Here is a 21071-nt window from a genome sequence, read left to right as displayed (position 1 = left end):
ATATATATTTATATATATGTATATATGTATACCATTGTATTATAATTTAAAAATTGTGATTCAATTAAAGCAATTTCTTCAATACAAATCGTTATAATTTTTCTTATTGTGACGCGTATCTACTACGTTCATCGGCATTTTACGTCAGAGATGGAATCAATTCCGCTTGTATTTCGCTGAGGTTAATCGCCCCGCATATTTTGTTAGTCGCTCAAAGACGCTGCAGTGTTTCTGTCGCGTGGAAAATCTATCCCCGCGAATCCCCTGGCCCACCTACGAAGATCTGAATAACAAAGACAGAAATTCGTGGAAGCGTTGGCTACTGTGCGTACGCACTTAAGACTTTACTACCGGTCGTTCCTTTGTGATTCTCTCTCTCCTGCCGGCTATATTCATCGATTCCATTAAAACAGTGATTTCGCTCGGCAGGCGCCTCTCATCGTCACTGCTAATCTTTGTATTCAAGAGAGGAGGCAATGCGGGTTTATCCAGGTGCACGTTACAGTGCTAGTTACACTTCCAAGTTGGCTCACCCCCAACAGATGTGTCAAAGACCCCTTTGCTTTCGGCAAAGAGATCTATGTGCGCACCCCGCGGACTATTCCTGGCATGTTGCCAAAACCTTAGATAGCCGATTCGCGGGATTCGTAGATCCATTAGAACTCGGATGTCGATTTGGGATCCTCCGACGTGCATGTTCTGTTTAAAATTCTTAGATTAGAGTTAATGTACGAAAAGGAACACTTCGCTCTCGTAGATCTTGGTATTCGTGTAAATTTATTCTACACGATTTCTCTGAATAAAGCTGCATTAATCTCTAAATCTGAGTCAGTGAATAATCACTGATTCAATGCCAAATATGCCATTGTTAATTAATGAATGAAATGTATCTCTAATCTATAGCGAACCTTGTTTCAGTGCATATGTGCATTTAACGTATATGATATTGTAAGATTGGAATTATAATGTGCTAGAAAGTGTAAACATTGGTATTTTAACTATATAAACTCAAACTTCTTTTTTTTTTATTATTTTTTTTTTTTATAGTTGATTATCCAATTGATTATCCAATGGAATATTAGAGTTAATTAAGTTTGTGCGAATCGTTCATCGTCGATGCAAATTATACAAGCGAATGCATTTTAACATGAAATACCACGTTACGATTATATATTTGATAACTCTATCTTTTTTATTCATTCAGTTAAATCTTACAGTCTTACAAAACTGACGGAAATTATTTCGAATATTCTATGTAACACACGATCTTATTTCACATGTCCCACATGCGCTAATCAATTGAATCAGTTAAGAGCACTGGAATTGCCATCGGAATTTATTTCGGGAAATATCTGAGTAGGAAATGACATTATCAAAGATATGATCTAAGCAGACATGCTTACGTAATTACGTTATCGGACGTCAGACGGACTGACAGCCGTCTGTCGAGCGCGAAATCGACTTCCTCGTCTCGAGAATACACGATAATACACTTCAAATAGCCGTCGGGGTGCACATCTTCGGCCCGCGACTTCCCGAAATACATGAGTAAATTATATCCTTCCCGGTAGAATTGGGCAGCCTACCAACGCGTCGAGCTATCTTGTTTCATGACGGTCGCTCTCGTCGTTGTCGTGAACTCGAAGCACCGCAATTTAGTACATCGAGGAAAGATTCTGCTGCACGATGATTAGAGCTTTGGTATCCCGCGAATTCCGGGCGTGGAAATACCTGTTCCGATGCGACTTCCTATAGCTTCCATTTACGGATTTGGCAGCACTTCAGGCTCTCAGAAAAACAGGGGCCTGATTTTACGGAGAATCTCATCGAACGTTCCATCGCGTTCGCGTGTCAGCTGGAGTCTTAGTGTGTGTCCATAAGACGAGTCGAGACGAATCAGATGAGTCAGGCGAAATCTTTGATCAGGATGAGCGAGTTATTTCTCGGTTTAATCCCTCTCCGCCTGAATCTCGCTGATGGAGTGCCAAGCCACTCGCGTTGTAATCCAGTCTAATTGCTAAAATTGCAATTTCTCGTGGATGGCAGCGAATTATTCAGTTTTACTTCTGGGATTAATAATCTGCATTCGTATCCCGCGGAATGTGACTGTCTATGATTCCAAGTATTATCGGTTTTCTACAAAAATTGGTGTACAACGCTATCTCGGGCTAAGCTAAATGTTGAAATATTGCAGCCAATGTCCGCGGAATTGGATTTACATTGTTAAATTCATAATGTCAAATTATCCCCAATTTGAGTTATTTTTAATCTTTATCTATATATAGGTTGCCACTGCTCCTAATATGTTATTGATCAAAACAAAGAAGTTTAACAATTTAACTAAAAAAAAATGTATTAAATTTAATTCAAATTTTATTTAGTTTATTATTCATTAAATACATACGTTAACGTAAACGATTTTGAAACACAGAAGTGAATTAATTTACATTTTGAGAGATAGAAATTGAAAACAACAAAATGTTATTTATTCTCAAGAGATAGGATTGGGTTACCATTGCCTCTCTTTTGATATTTAACAGTGTAAGCACGAGTGAAATTATAGCATAAGCAAGCAGAAATTCTCATGAATGCAACATGATTTACTACATATATATCCTACAATTATACAAAATCATAATAATATATCCTTCTAGAAATACAATTAGAAAATTGAAAGCATCTCTCGGTATTTATGGACGAGCAAACGAACAAGCAGAAAGTCTTCGTTGTACATTTTAGAATTAATGACAGAAGCGGCAATGCGACACGGCGAGGAACACCAGATAATCTTCCCACACTGCTAATACTCTTTTGTCCGCAGGGGTCTTCGCACGGGCGAAGGTTTCGCGAAGGGTGGTTTACATTAATCCGGTTTGCACAGTAATTCGTTACGACGCGACGAATATAGAGGTGTGGCTGGTCGCGCGCGCCGCGGCGTCTCCCAAGTCTCGTATAGAGCCGTCCTTCTCAGTATATTTAAGCGCCGTGAGCTTTTTCATTTTTCAACCGGTGTTCAATGTCACCGCTCGAAATAACTCCTCGTTGCACGTACTTGATGAACGTGTAATATGCGTGCGTCGCGTTTGCGTGAGTGGTAGCCCAGCCCTATGATGCATTTATTAATTTTCATTCAATCTAAAAATAATGCATAATAATATATTTTAAGTAACAACAATATTTAATGTGATAATATCATATAATTATGTGTTGTATTGTTATTCCATATGTATAATCTTATTATTAGATTTTATGTTATAACTTTTATGTTATAACTTACCGTAGATTTTGCATAAAAGTTATATATTTGGATATTCGAGAAATGTTGAAGAGTTAATTAATTCGTTCAATATAATAAAAAGTAAAGTCAGTGAAGTCACACGCAACGTATTTTTTGCATCAAGAAAGATTAAACGGATATTGAATTGAGGTATTTAGGTAGAATAGGAATAATAAAATGACCGTAGGAAGTCCTGCATCTTAATCGCACGTGACGTCAGGCAAGACTCGAGCCGAGGCCAAGTATTTTCAAGACCAGAGTTCGTTTCCAAGTAGCCTTTAAGTCTCAATGTCTAGAGGTGTCACGTGACTCTCAAGAGTTTCAAGGGTGCATTACTCACTTGCGGTCGCAAAGAACTGGTGCACCGACCGACCGAGCACGTTCGCATTTTTCTTTCGACATTAAAACGACAACGATAATGCGGTCGTCGCGTAAGGAAATAGATTCTGACGTCAGTTTGATGGATCATTAAATCAGAAGTCAGAGATAAAGAATATAAAATAAAATAAATCAGTATTGTTCGAAAAAGATACTGAAGAGGAAAAGATTTAATTTTCTCTGGCAGGAAATTGTATTCTACCAGGTTTTTATATATATCTTTATATAAAAATGTAAGAGTGATATTCCCAAGTTTTGTACAATAAATTTATGACATGTTCAAGTAATAAATTTTAAATTCACAACATTAAAAAAAAATTTTAGTGCGCAATCATATTTGAGATAATTTGATTCATATAGGAATGTCCGAATGTTTCTGCCTTATCATATATTAAAATGTAAATTAAATATATATTGTATTATTCGAAACATCTAACTTAGACGGCTTATTGGCGTCCATATTTATGTATAAAATTAAAAGTTTTAAATGTGTAACAAATTTTATATTTACAATAAATATTACTTTTATCAATCGCGATCTAGAAATTCTAAAATAACAATTATTACAGAAAAAAGGTTTCCATAGGAAACAGATATAGATACCACAGCATGTTGAAATGAAAGTGTAAGTAAAAGAAATAGAGTTTTTTTTTGTAGATTTTAATCTCCTAAATACAATAAAGTTATTAAAAAGTTTGAAAAAAACACTTTGAAAATTGAACACAAATATTTATCCAAATTACAATATTCTTGCTTAATTTTCGAAGTATTTCCTAAATGAGATAAAAATCTACAAAAAATATTATTTCTTTTATTTACCTTTCTGAGCAGAAAACAGCCTCTTTCTTTCTTATTTGATATCATAAATTTTATTTAATTTCAATGTTTGTATTAAGATGTATAAATTTGCCATCAATCAAATATAAAAGGCATTTATACAACTTTCTGTAATACTATTCGATTTCACAACTTAATAAGATACCCTAGAATTTAATTTCGTGATATCGTATAGTTTGTAAAGCAAATGCTTTGTATCGCAACTTTAGACTAAGACTTTAATTCGTCATTGAACGTTCGCGGGTTCTTTCGTCGTCTGCGAACGAACGTCGCGACAAGTAGAATTAGCGTTTGTGAGAGACGGCGCGTCTGCAGCGCGAATACCGCGAAATGCAGTTGCATAAATTAGCGAGCGCGTGCGTCGGGCGAAAAAGGGATTGGCTGGCACTTAAGTGCCAGCAAAGTATCCCGCTTGGTCGCGTATAAATCGCCGCCCTCGCCCACCGGGGCAAATTTACATTTTCGCCGGCCGTCGAATAATTTATCCCGGGTGAGATTACTTTGTCGCCGGCGCGAGAGCGGCGCGTGCGAGCAAAAAGGAGAACGCAGGACAGCGCGACGAGGTGAGAGGAGGATTGGGACAAGTTGGGGGCAATCTGAGGAAATTATTCGCGAACGATCAAGCCTGTTCTCGGAGACGGCTTAATCGACGATGCCCCGCACGTACCGTGGGAAGCAGCGATTAAACTGTACACAACGAATTTCGCTGGCGCTTCGCCGACTAACTTCGTAGGCCGAGCAGCAGGGAATTTATGGAGCTTGAATAAAAGGAAAGTAAGATCCGCCCATGATGGCATGGCAGAATTCGCGTTGCGATGTCTGCACAGTACTTTCATACCACATTGACCTTCATGTCATCACTCACTTACTTGTCTCTTATATTAACTCGTTGACCTTTTATCATATAGGAAGTCTCATGCTATTGTAAAAACAAGAGAACAACATGTCAATTTTTGTCAAAGTCCGATAAGTTTCATCATCGTCTTTTTTTTCGCCTGTTGATTCGCGTGTCATCATGGAAGAAGCTCATGGTTTAAAATTATGTTGCGCGGGCGATGACGGGTCATTATACGGCTGTCAGATGTATCTGATGTGCAATGCGCATAAATCCGTCGGAATTTTGCACCCTCTTGAGATAAAACCAGGAACTCCTGATTTATACGGGCGACGGTCGACGACACGCCGAGAATTCCGGGCTTTGATGTTTGTCGAAGAAGCCATCGTAAAATAACGCGCTATTTCGCGGAATCGACGATGAGGAAGGAACGACGGCGTAACCCAGTTGCGTCCGAATTAAATCTACCAGGCGTAGCAGTTATGTTACGGCGGTCATATTTCCGGGTGCGTTCGACGGCGAGAGGAAGAAGTACACGTATCTGCCATACTGTCGGAGATGTCGAAGAAACGAGGAGCAGATGCTCGCGTAAGCGATTACCGAAATAGATGTGGATGATATTCGCGCGTTTGATTCCAGAGAATTTGCCCTCTTCTCTCGACGCTTGAGAATCTGCTCCGAATTGCATAATTCTCGTTTGTACGCTTTGAAGTGCCTGCGGTAGAGTAATCGGATGAAATCTAACATGGAACTTCGTTAAGAGGTATTGCGAGACTGACGTTGAATACTCATAATCAGTAATCTGAACTCAAGTTTACAATTAGTCTTCAAATTTAGGAGCGAACTTCATCACGAAATCCTGTGGTAATAAAAGCACCCCTAAATGGCATTAATTTCGAAAACTTTCATCAGTTAGTGCGTTCGTTATCTCGACGCAATTACGAGAATTCAAACGTGGAGAGCTTTAACTTTCAAGTGGATAGATGGCCACACTCCATGTATAATTTCCTGTGAAATCTTGTTCTGGAAAAGGAGAATAAAAAAATATTGCCCATTGAAAGAAAAGGCTGCAGCAAATTAGATGGTAAAATATGGCACAGCATTTTTAATTGGTTGCGACAGCCCATTTTTAGTTGCGATAACCTATCTGCAATGTCAGTATAGGATTTCGATAGACTAATGCAACCAAAACTTGGCTGCTGCAACCAATTAAAAATACTATGCCATATTTAGCCAATCTTTTCTTTCAGTGAAGATCCTAGAAATTTGAAAGTTCATTATTTTTACATTCCATAAGGATAAATATTTTAACTATAACATAATATACTAATAAAAAATATGTAAAAATTTTTTAAAGGATGTTCTAACGTTTTGAGTACTCCATCTATCAATTCGCGTATTTTTAAAACATCTACTGCTTAAAGGTAAAACAAAACCTGAAAATTAATGTCTCTCTTAAATTTTTTATCATCCTAACGAGTTCTTAATGAGTAATTATCATTTCCTTTAATTTGGATAATCGCAGAGAGACGCGTGTCTACGAATAAACGTTTAGAAACATAAAAATTCACAAATTTAATTCATCGAAAATACGTGATAAACAATTATCTTAATATTACGGAGTACATGAGATTGAAGTAACGATGATCACTCGTGCGACTGGCGCAACGTATATACAGACGGCGTGTTGCAGTCGCGATAACCCCATACTTCAGTCATTGGAAATGGCTGGTCAGTACACGCTGCTAAATCACGGTCGAATTTATTTATGTCGAGAAATAACGGACGCGGCGTATCGGTTGCAGAGAAGAGGCTCCGTCATGGCCGACTAACCACGATTCGTTCTCATAATCGCTCCGCTCATTGAGGGGTCTCCCTTTTCACCCCTTCCTCTCACCATGGGTGCTTTTCAGTCCGGCAGCGATTCTTTATGCCTCGCGTAATCAGATAGACGTAATGACATCGTTTGTTATTACGAACCAGTTGTAACAACTGCCGAGCGATTGGTACATCGTTCCTAAGCTGCACATCCATACTTCGTTGCACTACGAATGTAGCTGCTATGATGGACGTTCCTATTGCCGGCGACGGATTATTAACTGCCTTTGCCTTATTAAATTAACCTTTGCTTTATTTATCGTGGACTGGACCGCGGTATGTTTCAAGATAATAATTAATAGGTGATAATAGCTACATATTGTTAGAACTTTGCGCCCGCGATTTTGTGTCTATGTCTCTATTTTTCTACGCCAGTTTATATGATTAATAAAAGAATAAAGATTGTGGCACATACAAAAAAACTTAAGCAGTATGACATAAGCAATAAGCAAATCAACATTTTGCTTTCTAAAAGCTTTGGAGTGAAATTTAATTCTAAAAGAGTGATAATTGAATCAGTGTTGAAAAAGAGTCGCTCAATTCTTAAGAGTTAGAGTTCACTTTTTAGAGTTAGATTCCACTCCAAAAAAAGAGAATAGATTTGCTATCGCTTATATTACTGCTTTACGTCTCTACTGTAACTGATCCTTTATTGCTTACTCAGTGCTTTACGATTTTTTATATGTCACAGCCTTAACTTTGACAAGGTTGTTTCGTCATCACAGAAATCTGGTTGAGTCATTGAAGAATCGCTTTGAGAGTTGTGCTATTGAGTGCTTTCCGAGCTCGTCACTGACAAGCTTAGAAGACGCATGCACCGATAAATTTGACCCGCGCATTCCAGTATTACACAACAGAATACACTGATGTCATAACGCATACAGGCATCGGACCGCTTATCGAGATATCATATCACGAGCAAACAGTCGTATGACTAATTGACCATGCACATTAGTATATTGTGTGCCACACGGCGCCAACGATGAACCTGTCTAATATCTCTTATTAACATCATCCACGAACGATAAAAAGTCGACGGTGTGCTCGTGATTAGACGTATGACAAGAGTGAGACATATCTAAAGGCAAGTAGTGATTTATCGAGACTAAAGACAAGGTGTGATCAATCGCTCTATAGTTTACACGAGTCACGTAGACATTGCTCGGTTGAAACGAGCAATGGTTTTCACATGAAACCGAGATAGGAGTACTGTTTGTACTCTCTTCATTGAAAATGGTGAAGTGCTTTGCAGAAAAAGCAATCGATTACATTGAGCTAAGACGCGATACATGATATGTCGCTTATCTTGATTATCTTGATTATCACTTTAAATGTGAAGTTCACTTCATTCTGTTCATTATTGAAAAAATTTCAAAACTTTTTATATTTAAATACAAATAAAAGAGAAATAAACCATTTTTGGGCAAAGCAGGTTGAATTTAAAAAATCTAATTATAAATGGAAATAATAATTTCACAATTAAACTAATTAATTAAGTTTTTAAGATGTTAACATTATTATTAAATCGACGATCAATTAATTTAATTAAGAGATTATTATTTCAATTTATGATTGTGTTTTAAGTTAAATCGAAGCAGTCTAGAATTAATAATTACATTTGTATATTCACATAATAAACATTACTAAAAGCATCAAAAATCGTTTTGACCGAAAATGATTTTCTTCTATCTTTGTATTTTAAACATTTTTTAATCTATTTCACTTAATATTTTTTATATTTAATAAAAAAACTTTCATTTTTGATAAACATATAATTCAAATATATTTATCATAATTTTGACAGAATAGCGTTTTCTTTTAATTATTAATTATACATCAGATGTCAATCTTGTAATTCTATGCTCCTTATATATGTGAATGACAGAGTGACAGAGAGAAGACCTTTCGAAAGATTAATTTCCGGTTCAATTAGTTATTTTTCAGTTATCGAATTTTTTTAAGATATTAATTATTTTGCATCAACAAACTATGTCTCCTGTCTGGACAAAAGAACACATAACATTTCCAACTTTCAACATTAGCATCTAACAATAAGTTAAATGTATGAACATTTCGAAATATTTTGTATACATACATTGATACAATTTATTTTTATTTTAAAAATCAATCTGGAGAATTGTGCATGTTATTAAAAATTATAAATTGTCCCTTGACATTTTGGTGAATAATAAATGTTGCGAGATGATGATGCATTATATTTATGACATAATTCTATTCCTCGTTATAAATACTTTTTCGTCGAGAGAATTTCTCTACCATTCATCGAATATTTCCAAAAATACCGTATCGAGGATGCGACCTTCGTGGTAACTGTAACAGGAACGGAATGAAAGCGGAAGGAAGAGGCGAAACTAGGCGTGAAAAGGTCATTTAAACAAAGCTGTTGTTACGGACGTAACTAGGCGCCCTAGTTCCTTCGATCTGCTCACGATTTTGCACTAAAGACGTATACACGGTAACTGGGTGAAGGTTTCACTGCGTCAGATCCTCTCGCGATGTATTTCCGCTTGCGCGATTATTATTGTAGTGTGGGCGTCCGACTGCGCTTTATTTCCGACAAAAGTACAAGTCCCTCGTCATTTATTAAACAATTGAGTCGGACAACCTGTCACTAGTGATGGTCGCAATTTACCCAGACGTCCAAATCATGATTAATCTAAATAGTTTAGATAATTTTATCAGAACAATAGCACACTCAAAATAAAATATTACATTCTGCATAGAAAGACCATGAATAAAATAATATTCTCCCGACAAAGTTACTTTCTCTAATATTCTGATTCACATATGTAAATAGAAGATATTTTTAAATACTTACATGATTGTTATAGTATCATTAATATTATCATATAAAAACTCCTTAAAATATATTATTATACTGTTAAATTATATTTAAATTATTTTTAATCGTTTCAATATGTCGTCATTGTTCTTATTCAGCATATTGTTAATTTAATTAAAACAACGGAGTTAAATAATTTAGCTCACAAAAGTGTATTAAATTTGATTCAAATTTGTTATTATTTACATTAATATAAACGTTATTTATTTTAACGCTGTTTACTAACAATAAAGATAGATAGATTTATGTTTTGACACACATAGAAGTTAAAAATAATAAAATGTTATTTAGATTAAGAAATTAGGGTTATTATTGTTTCTTTGATGTCTAACATTATAGGAATATTATTTATAATCTCTTTTCGTATATCTTTTTCTAACTAATAAATTGTTCCAACTAATAAATTCATCATTAAAATATTTTTTGTCAAAATTTTTGACTGACCTATTACGTTATATGAATGTAATCTTTGATAAAATGTAAGATTGAAATACGCAGAAAGCATCGAAAATGATTCTATTCGTGCTCAAAGCTATCACTACCTGTCGCTCCAGTTTCAACCGATATTCCCATGGCTAGCTGGAATCTCGTAAACAATCTCTTTCCTCTGGAGTGGTATATTTCTAGTTCAGATATCATGTTCTCCAAGGCCTTATGGGAACCATTTGCGCGACCTTCCAAGCGGGCTTGCACCCCGAGGAGAATCCGAGAAGCCGGGCCGAAGATCAGCTGTGCATAGCAATCAGCCTTCGCGGTGTTTCGCAGATATATAAATGCTTCTCTCTTGGTTCTAGCTCGAGGAGAGTTAATATTTCATGCTATCCTTAATTGGTAACGTGAACACGGGACACACCGAAAAAATTCCTCAGCTAAGTGAATTATTATAAAACAAGACGCTGAACAAACTATTTATGGCTCGCGTCCTTCAAAATCTTCCATCCTGACGTCTACGATCATTAATTCACAACAATTCGAAAGATATTATCATTATTCATGTACGATATTAAATACTCATTAATTTTCATTGTGACGCGAATCCGATTTGGAATTACGAGTGGAGAATTATCTGAAAGATTGTCCGATATCTCAGAAAGTCGGATCAAAGCTGGAATTTACTTAGGTAGTTATTTCCTCGATTTGATACGCAATTAAAAGTTCGAAACACGAAGACAAAACAACAAAATGGATGGTTGATGATTCCTCGAAATGCTCTATTCGTGCCATTCGAATGATTAATTATGTCGCGATCATCTGAAGCGACCACTGTATCCGCAGCTGTGGTGAATTCTGGGTAAAAGACGAATAGTCTGTCTTGCCCAAAGCCTGGGATTATGTTCTTCCGCGCTAGACAGCAAAGGGGAAAAAGGAAAACGACGAGATGAAGACAAAGAGGTAACAGGAGAAACGCCCCGACGTTTGGCATCGTGCCAAAAGTCGGCTCGGAAAGAAGGAAGGCAGAAAGAGCAGCACGTGCTTCCGACACCCCGCGATTTCGTGAATCGTGACTGTTGCCTCGCGATGACGCCTGTGCAATTTTAGTCTGCATTCGATTGAAATTATTTTAGTATATCGCGGAAGAGAGAAGAGAGGAGAGAGAAAACTCTCTCTCTCTCTCTCTCTCTCTCTCTCTCTCTCTCTCTCTCTCTTCCTTGCGCTATAAATTCGACCGCAAGCGAAACAGACGACCACCTGACATCCGTGGCTGTTGGCGCATTGCCGCGTCGCAATGCCGATGGTACGTTCAAGGTACACCGGAGAATTTAATGGTAACGATCGATTTATGTCTCACCGCTATCACGGTTGACGCAATGCGTGATTCACGAGGACATACGAATCGACTTTTCGGGATGCCTCTCGTTAATTATTCATTGTTAGCCGCGTCGTTATGCGTAACGCGAAATGCACATCATTTTGTAAAATCCGTTCTCGGCTGTGGATAAATTTCTGTAACCATATATAAATGTTGAATTGTTCTATTTACGGAAGATATAGAAGAAATTGTAAAACTCGAAATCTTTCACACGTAAAGCCGAGTGAAACTCGAAAAGAATGGTGAATGTAATAAAGCTAAATATAAGCGAGCTAAATGTAATGGATCTTCAATAAAAGAGTGCTTTTATAAAAATATGTAACGATAATTGACTCCAAATAATGTAAAAAACTCAAACATTTTTCTAATGTAATTCTAAGATATTTTTTATCAAAATGTTCTTATAATCTATTAATTATTAATTATATTTAAATGTAAAAGTATCATGTAAAAAAGAACATATATTTCGTCTAGAAAAATCTGATAAAACTGAGAAATGTTTTATATCTGAAGTTTTCTTTGAGCTTTGTGTTCCGCGAATCCAGGAGGAATTTGTAACTTTGTGTGTAAGTTGGCTTCTATAGAATAATAAATAAATAGCGTGCCTCTTTCTTCATAGCAGAAATATAAAAGCATGTTTCTCTCTTCATGACAGAAAATACATCGTTTCATCTTGAAACTTTTACGGCTAATTTATGTCATTTTAAATAACGTAAAATAAAATCTCTCACACACATATATAGTAAATTTTTTAAAATGCTGAAACTGCAAACAGCTTTTCGAGCGAAATCTGCTACACACTAAAAAGATAAATCCAAAAATGTTATTACTAAAATGATAACTTTTTGAAATAAATAATTTTTTCATTTCTAATTATATGTATAATTCTATTAACAATTCAAGAAATATTAATGTATGTAACATTCAAATAATATAATATCTGATATTATCAATCAATTTATATACATAAAATAAAAGTAGTTTTTATGTTCTAAAAATAAATTAACTGTAAGTAAAATGTATATATATGAGCCTCCACGGTTAGTGCATAAATAACATATTTATAAAGCGATATATAATAATTCACAAATAATTAAAATACATTTCTTTTTAAAATACATTTTTTTGCAAATTGTATATTTATTATTTTATAAATATATTATTTATGCATTAATAACGGCGGAGGCTCATATATAATATATGCTTGCTACATAAAATGAATTAACGTTGATCGAATTAATTACAAAAATACATATGTAACGACGAAATTTATAATCGTAATATTTTTCTTATTATTAAAAGATATATGCAAAAATGAGTTCCAGTTTTCGTTTTCATATTTTATTTATATTATATATTTTATTTATGTGCATGTATGAGTTTTGTTCTTATTATTATTTATATCTTTCTTTTTTATTACTCTGAAATTATACTATCTCTTATTTTATCCTCGTTTCTTATCTATCTATATCTTATTCTATCTTCGTTTTACCTCAAATGCGTTATTATTTACAAATGCGTATGTAATGTTTAAATGTATGAATATCTCGTCAGTATATGAATTCGAGTTCATAGGTTTCCTAAGTTAAATACTGTGAATCAATCATCTCTGCGAGAATAATCGAAAAAAAGTATTAAAATTTCTATTACAAGTTGCCAGAAAAAATTTATATTAAAATTTTTATACACAAATAAGCCGTGTGTTTCGCGCGATTAATTTCTGGCTGCAAACTAGGCCTGTCAGAATACATGGACACCGCCGATTGAACTGCAACGAAAAGTCAAAGCATTAATTAACGCGACATAATCTGGCATAAAATTTTCCGTCCAGATTTTACGTGACGTTGGATACGCTGTATTGCAGCGGCTTATAGCGGTGGCTTATGCAGTGACTGCACACAGTATGTCGGGTAAATCTGTTTAATCACAACCGTCGTGAAACAGAATGGTCCCTATCTCTCCCTGCGATTCGTACAATAGAAATAGGAGTGCCATTGCTCGACACTCTTTACGTGATCGACGTTAATCCGCTTGTGCACGATTAATGCCGCACATTTCGTTACACAACGTATCTTTAGGATTATTTACACAATTTTTCACATTTTTTTTTTTAATATAAAATTATTGTAAACAACTGCAGGATTAAGAATGTATCAGATGTCTCTATAAAAATTTGATTGAAATAGGAAATTTATTGCGTAAAAAAAGAATGTTATATATGCATATGAAACAGTTTATAATAAGATTAATATTTAATAATATATATACATATAATAATTATAAATATTTAACAATACAGTTTTAAAGTTAAAACGATAATTTTGTCATTTTATTTTAATTATTTTTAAAAAATGCTATTTTGTATTAAAATAATTTTTTATTCAAGTTCTAAATTGCGACCGAACTTTTGCATTACTTCCAAATACAATGTAGAAAAATTTTTAATTTTTTAATTTTACTAAAAAACTTATGTAATACAGCCTGAGAAAAAAATACAAAATTTCAGTTTTTCAAATTAACTTAGAATTTTGTTTTATTTCTTCGTTCCGCAATGAAGAGAAAAATCCTATGACATTTATAATTTTCTAAAAGAATGACAGTACAAGATGAAATAATAACACATTTCTCTGGAAGTGATTAATACGGAAAATGAGAATTTCTTACACTTTGTACGATCGCGTCTGTATTTATTTCAACTATTTCAAGAATACGAAAGGTATCCATCAAACCTGTCACTTGGATGCGACGCGACTTATAAGTTGGACTCCGTGATCCGCTGACATTCAACGGGAAATTTTATTTTCCGCTTCTTGCACATGCAAGGCGTGTTGCTACTCCGATTCTTTGCTGCAGTGAGAAAACACGCGCGTATCTCGCTCGCCTGCGTACCGATGGCGTGACCGGAGGCACATAAATTTACAGTTATAATGGAGCTAACTTATTAAACTTGCAAATTACAGTTAAATGTGACACCGAGTTATTAAACGAATTGAAAAATTCCGATCAATTGCATTTAAATAATAGATCACGATTACGTTAAATTTCGTCTTCTCCTGGATCACGTTACTCTATTTTTATTTATAAGTTTAAGTACAGCAAAAATATAAAAATAAAATAAAATTTCAAATAAATTTTATTTTCCAAATTCACCGAATATTTCTATCTAATTTAATTATCGATATCCCAATAAAATGTACTATAGGAATAAGTTCTAAAATAAAATTTTCTGATATTAGAAGCTATTTTCACCGCGTTTCATGGGTTATTTCCAGTTTCATTATTGCCAACATATTTTGTAATTTGTATTACACTTCATCAGGATGAAGAGCAGTTTGATATGATAACATTTTCTAGTATTCTTTTATAATTTTTTTACAGAATAAGTTGTTACAGAAATAAAATTGTCTTGATTACGAGGATAGTTGATGTAAAATCTCGCAGATATTTGATGTAAAATCTCGTTAGCATGTATTTCTTCATAATGCATGCGACGCTTCGCGTACGAAACGCAAACGGAGTCCGTCAAATCTGCCAAGAGAGCGTATCGCGCGGTATTAAGCCACGTGTACATAGGGAAAGGACTAATGCCTCGTGTTCAACAGTCATTAACGTCCTTGGCATGGCGAGTAATTCCAGGTCTTTCTTCAATTTCAAGAGCTAATGCGGGAATAATATTCACCCGGACGCCGTCGGACGAGTGATTAATGGCCTGCGTAATTTTTCACTTCGCTTAGCCGCACTGATTTACATCTACGCGGATCTTACCTCCTGGCTAAGCGTCACAATGTAAGACGAGATTTATGTCACCAGGATATCACCAATGGAATGAAATCATTAAATCCCTAAGATATTTTATTCAACGCAACATAGAACATGTTGTAAATCATGATGAAATATTTTTTATCTTCTTTTTAATGATCATGTGACACCACATATTTTTATCAAGTTTCTCGTGACATAATTAATCGCAGCAAGTGAAAGTGAAGCTTCTTTAGAAAACATAAAAATACAAAGGGTGTTGTGTTTCAAACTTTCGAAAATTTTTTGAGGCTTCTAATGTCAAGACTGGGTGGTCCGTAAGTCCCTAGGAGCAAAACAGGATGTGTATATAACAGTAGTGTGTCTCGTTTTATTTAAGAAAATATTACTTGAGTCTGTCAGACTGAGAAGAAGGTCAGAAAATTGATCCAAAGAATGGTTAAAAATCGAGCCTGACTGTCAGACATTAAACTCTTCCGAGAGACCTCCCTTGGTTATAAACGTAAAACAATACTTCGCTAATAGCATGGCAAGAAGAAGGCATCGGCGGCGCAAATGCGGCGGCAACAATGCACTGGTACTGCAATAACGAACACATTGTTGGTAGGCGCCGCGACAAAGGGCCCGCATTATGAGACGTATTAACATGTCCGGGCGCACATACAGCATCAAGCTCTGCCTCCTTAATAATTTACTTTCTCGGCTCTCGCGACGATCTGATCCTCCGCGTCTGCCCACGTGTCGCTCATTACTGCTCCTCCTTCTGCCGTGTCTTGACGCTATGTGACCACCGATGCGCTGAATAACTTGCTTATCATATTGCTGTTGCTGTATGAATAACTGCTTTGCAATATTTTAGTTGGACCAGTTGCAAAATAGCTACCAACAACCTTGCCTCTGGTAAGATTTATTAATCTTTTGCGGACCATCAGCCTTCTATCAAGGAAATTTAAAGAAAACTTTGTTCTCTACAGATTGTTTTAGGTATCGCTCAATTTGAATGTAACTCAGAAAGGTCAAATTTCAAAAAGATATAACCTTCAATGAAGGAAGATCTAGTATTACAAGAGTCATCAGTGTTTAAAATCAGTTTGGATTTCAACGGAAATCAGATATACTTATTTGCGTAGCACTGATAAACTTTAAATAAAGCGAAAGTGAAAACTTGATGCTAGTTCATAATTCTCTAAAACCGAATTTTACAATCATGTTTTAAAATTTTGTCCGCATATAGGGAATCCATTATTTTTAATATTTTAATTTTAATTATAGATTCAGATAAAATATTATTAAATTATCTCACCCAAGGTAAAAATTGAGCGAATAATTTACAAAATGAAAAGGGATAATCTCAAATGGAGTTGTCAATCCACAAAGGATTAATTTATATTGAAGCAAGATTATTTGTCATGTCAATAATTTTTAGGCAATGGTTTTCAGAATTGCTTATTGCTGCTACATTTAATACATTTTATTATTTTTTTATAAATTGCAAGATTCATGGGTATCACCTATCAATTTTGCTGTACAATTTTCTAATTCCCCTGCTCCAATTGTTTCTCTTCGAAAAGAGTCCTGAAAAATGGCGCCGCTTTTTCCGATTTTATTCTTTTTCAAGAACAAGTAGAGCTACAAGTATTTCAACGATTCAACTTAAAAAAGCAAAGAGCTTACGTGAGATTAAACAAATGGCTCAGATAATACTTAAAAAAATATCGTGAAAATTATGTCGATGATAATCTCATGCAATTAAGATAATGTTTGCTAGGATTTATGTGCGACAACATCGTTGTGTAACTGCGTCGTGGTTTCGAATGAGTTAGAATTTGTCGAAGGTTTAGGTAGTTTATCTCTCTCAAGGAAATAGAGACTTGGAGGATAACAAAAGGTTATCCTCCTCCACTCCCATTTAAATTCCATTATCTACTTCCAGGAACATTGAATCCTTGGATGTCCCGAGTGATTTAGATTTCATCTGAAATTGCTTCCTTTCAGTTTGTGTTAGCCATTTAATTTGTATGTACTCATTTAATTTCAGAGCAATTTCAAAGGATTTTGATTTAAATCAATAGACCTTAAGCTATAAAGTATTATCTTTCTGACATTCATCAAGGCACTTACCTTCGTACATTTGAGCGTACTGTGGAAATCCGGCAGCTCTCAACCATTTGCAAGCTTCTTGTGCCTCAATTTCTGAAAGATTACAAGAATAATTAATTAATATTAATTAGAAAAATTATGCAGTATTGTATAAATTCGCAATGTCATAAATTAATATAATTTAGTTAATGTTAAAATAATATTTGTGTATAGAAATAAAAAAATATAATTAAAGTATGTTAATATATAAAATCAAAATATCTATACAAATTAATATTTACGAAATTGATTAATAAGAGAAAAGACATGTGGGAAATATGCGAAGTTGTTCACAGAAAAATTGCTGAAACGACTAAAGATATCTTGGAAAGTCTGTCACCCCTGCTGAGATTAAGACGACGGGAATTCATAATTGAGATCCGGACGATCGCGTATCCGCAGGGCGATAAAACATGGATAGCCATCAGTATCGATATCGCCGCAGCGGATTTATCAATTTCCTTAGCAGCGGGTAGCCTTCGCGAATAAACGACCAATGTCTTTATTTTCCGCCTGCAAGCTGGAGTATTTCATCCGTGATACACCAGCAGTTGAATCGTTTAACTCATCGATTAATCTATGAACGCTATTAGTGCAAGACCATTATATCATATTTCATATATTCAATATGCATGTTTAGCGTAGTTTCATTTATATTTTTCATAAATATATATACTTATATAATATAACATTAGATATCTTATACATATTAAACAAAAAATTACTGTGTTTAATTCGAACATTGACAGTTCGAATATTTAAGCAAGCAAAGTTTTTAGATATTTTATGCTTGACTAATTAGACATTTACTAAAGATAATAAATTTGAAATTCTAATTATATAATCATTTCATAAGTGTATTTCGTAATAAAATTCAACGCGACGACATCATTGTGATGCAGACTCAATGGGGAAAAAAAGATAAAACTAAGTTACGGGAAGTCACGCGAGGTCGATGACACGAATTTACGTAAGTAGCCATGCGTTCATGTATGTATTCATATACGTATTCACGTATGCCACTTTATAGACATGCAAATGAACCGTCTCGTTCCTAAGTACCCACCAATTGCGTTCAGATCTCAAGTCGCATGAAAAGGATATTACTTAGGATATTTCTCTTTCTTTCTATCATGTTTCTCGAACACATAACGTTAATTCTATCAATTGAGAAATTCAATTACATCTATCTATGTTAGATTTAAATTATTGATAAGAAGAAGAAGTAAATATTTATTATAGATAAATGATGTTCGTTATCCTTTACAGGATATATATTTCAATATTAAAAGAGCAATCGTAACGAAAACAAGTGGGTGTTAGAATAAGCGCGATACTCATATAGGGAAAAAATAATAAACAAGAAATATAGCAGAAATCCAAAGAGCGAATAAAAATTCGCCAGAGAGGAGCGAACACGGAGAACAAGACGATGAGGAAGCGGATGAGGAAGAGAAGTTCGCCTTCACTGCCGCAAAGATCATTACAGCAACTAACGCAGTCGTTCTGTAGATGCGTGGGCGAATTATAATGAGATAAAGTATCTGTATAAACGTTAAAAATATCCCTTCCGCGCACACGTTGAACGGGAATAATAATGTGCAGAATCGACGTCGTCCACAAGAATGAGGAAGGATATGTGCATTAGTACTTCACGTTTATAAAAATTGACAGAGTCGGGTATCAGAAAACTGTAATAGTATCTCGATGTTCACTTTTTACTGCACACTTACTGATATAACATCAATAAAATTCAATTCCTCGGGCTAAAAAGAGATATGATAGAATTTTTAGTATCAATTTTCACATTTCATTATCACGAACAATCACATCCGGTTCAATCACATCCGGTTCATTTCTCACGTCCACATTATCGAAATATGAACTCATTAAAGTTATATCGGTTTCAACAAGTTCTACGTATTGATCGAAATAGCAATAGAACCAGAAATTCTGGAGGGAGCTGTGGTTTACCAAAGCGTACTAATAGGCTAATTATGGAGCTTTCAAATATAAGTGGTAATCTCGATGCAGAAATTGACCACACAACAATAACAATAGGAGTTAAAAGATATTCTGTTGATGAAGAGAAATACGGAGTGCTTTTATCTCACATTGCTACCTCTTTTGTATAGAATATAACTGGAAGTTAAAAGCAGCGACCTAACAGTAAAATCGTATTATTCCATAAATTTCTGTCACATGATCTCGCGAATGTATAAACGGGATGAGTGAAGAAAGTTTTACATTGAAAATTATTATCGCCGCAAGAATAAAAGGCGTGAAGATATAAAAATTACAATTAGTTATATAGAATATTTTAACTTTCCGGAGCTGACGAGTTTATATGTGGACCCATTTAGGTAATTATAAATCTCTTTGTTAAATTCAATTTTCTTTGTTATATCTATAAATTTAGATTGTTAAAGTATTGTTTGATTATTACAATATTTAATATTTATTTTTTTTTTTAATACGAGTTATGTCATTTTGGTTTCTTGAAATTCCTTGAAGTGTCTTTTAATTAGCTTTTTAATAAATTAAATAAGCCTTACAGATCTAGTAATTGTGTTATAGATTTTGTCATCAGCTGCAAGGTTACATATTTACTTCATATTTCTCTCCTTTATTTTGTATATTGAATATGAATATTTTATATATTGAATATGAGTATCAAATGAGTATCATTATTCCTTCGATTCAATGTACAAAACATAGGAGAGAAATATGAAGTAAATATTTATTCATGTATTATATTATTCATATCTCGATTTTCTCCATATATTTATAGACTTCCACTAGAAATGATTGATTTGAATTGACGGTCTTTCTTTATGAAAAAAAGATAAAAAATATCCTAAAGGCATGGATATAGAAACACTATTATAGAGATATTTAAATATAGAAACGAGTTTAGATTTAGTTGACATTAATCTTATGGTAATAAATAATTCCCTCGTTCCGTGAGTGTGGATTCTCTTTGATCTTCGCGAAATGAACATTAATTAAATGGTTTAGGTCGCGGTTTGTTCGATAGCTGTGGTTTCGTTACCACATGCGGGACTCATTTTTTCAGATTAAGAATATCCACACACATCGTTGATTAATGCGGGACGGCACGTGTCAGGATACTACCGTTCGATTTCAAAATATCGACAATACTGACTTTGAAACTCTCGATCGTGCCGTTCGATCCAATTTGAGTGCTTACCAAACGGATTGAAAACGCGAAATATAAAATGCGAGCTTTCAATTAAATTTAATCCTCGTCAGTCCGATATCACTTTTTTATCTT

General features: G+C 34.6%; 1 protein-coding gene across 3 annotated transcripts in view; it reads right to left on the bottom strand.

Moving 5' to 3' along the window:
• Positions 1 to 21071, bottom strand: part of LOC108686774 (rho GTPase-activating protein 7) — a 250438-nt gene that overhangs the window by 38906 nt on the left and 190461 nt on the right. For all 3 annotated transcript variants that reach the window (XM_018192238.1, XM_018192237.1, XM_018192239.1), the window contains exon 9: positions 17759 to 17830. In XM_018192238.1, coding sequence (XP_018047727.1) covers positions 17759 to 17830 — 72 coding nt within the window. The remainder of the gene's footprint in view (positions 1 to 17758; positions 17831 to 21071) is intronic.

This window comes from Atta colombica, unplaced genomic scaffold (assembly GCF_001594045.1).
Source record: "Atta colombica isolate Treedump-2 unplaced genomic scaffold, Acol1.0 scaffold189, whole genome shotgun sequence".
Classification (NCBI taxonomy): domain Eukaryota; kingdom Metazoa; phylum Arthropoda; class Insecta; order Hymenoptera; family Formicidae; genus Atta; species Atta colombica.
This window is presented reverse-complemented; position numbering and strand designations above follow the sequence as displayed.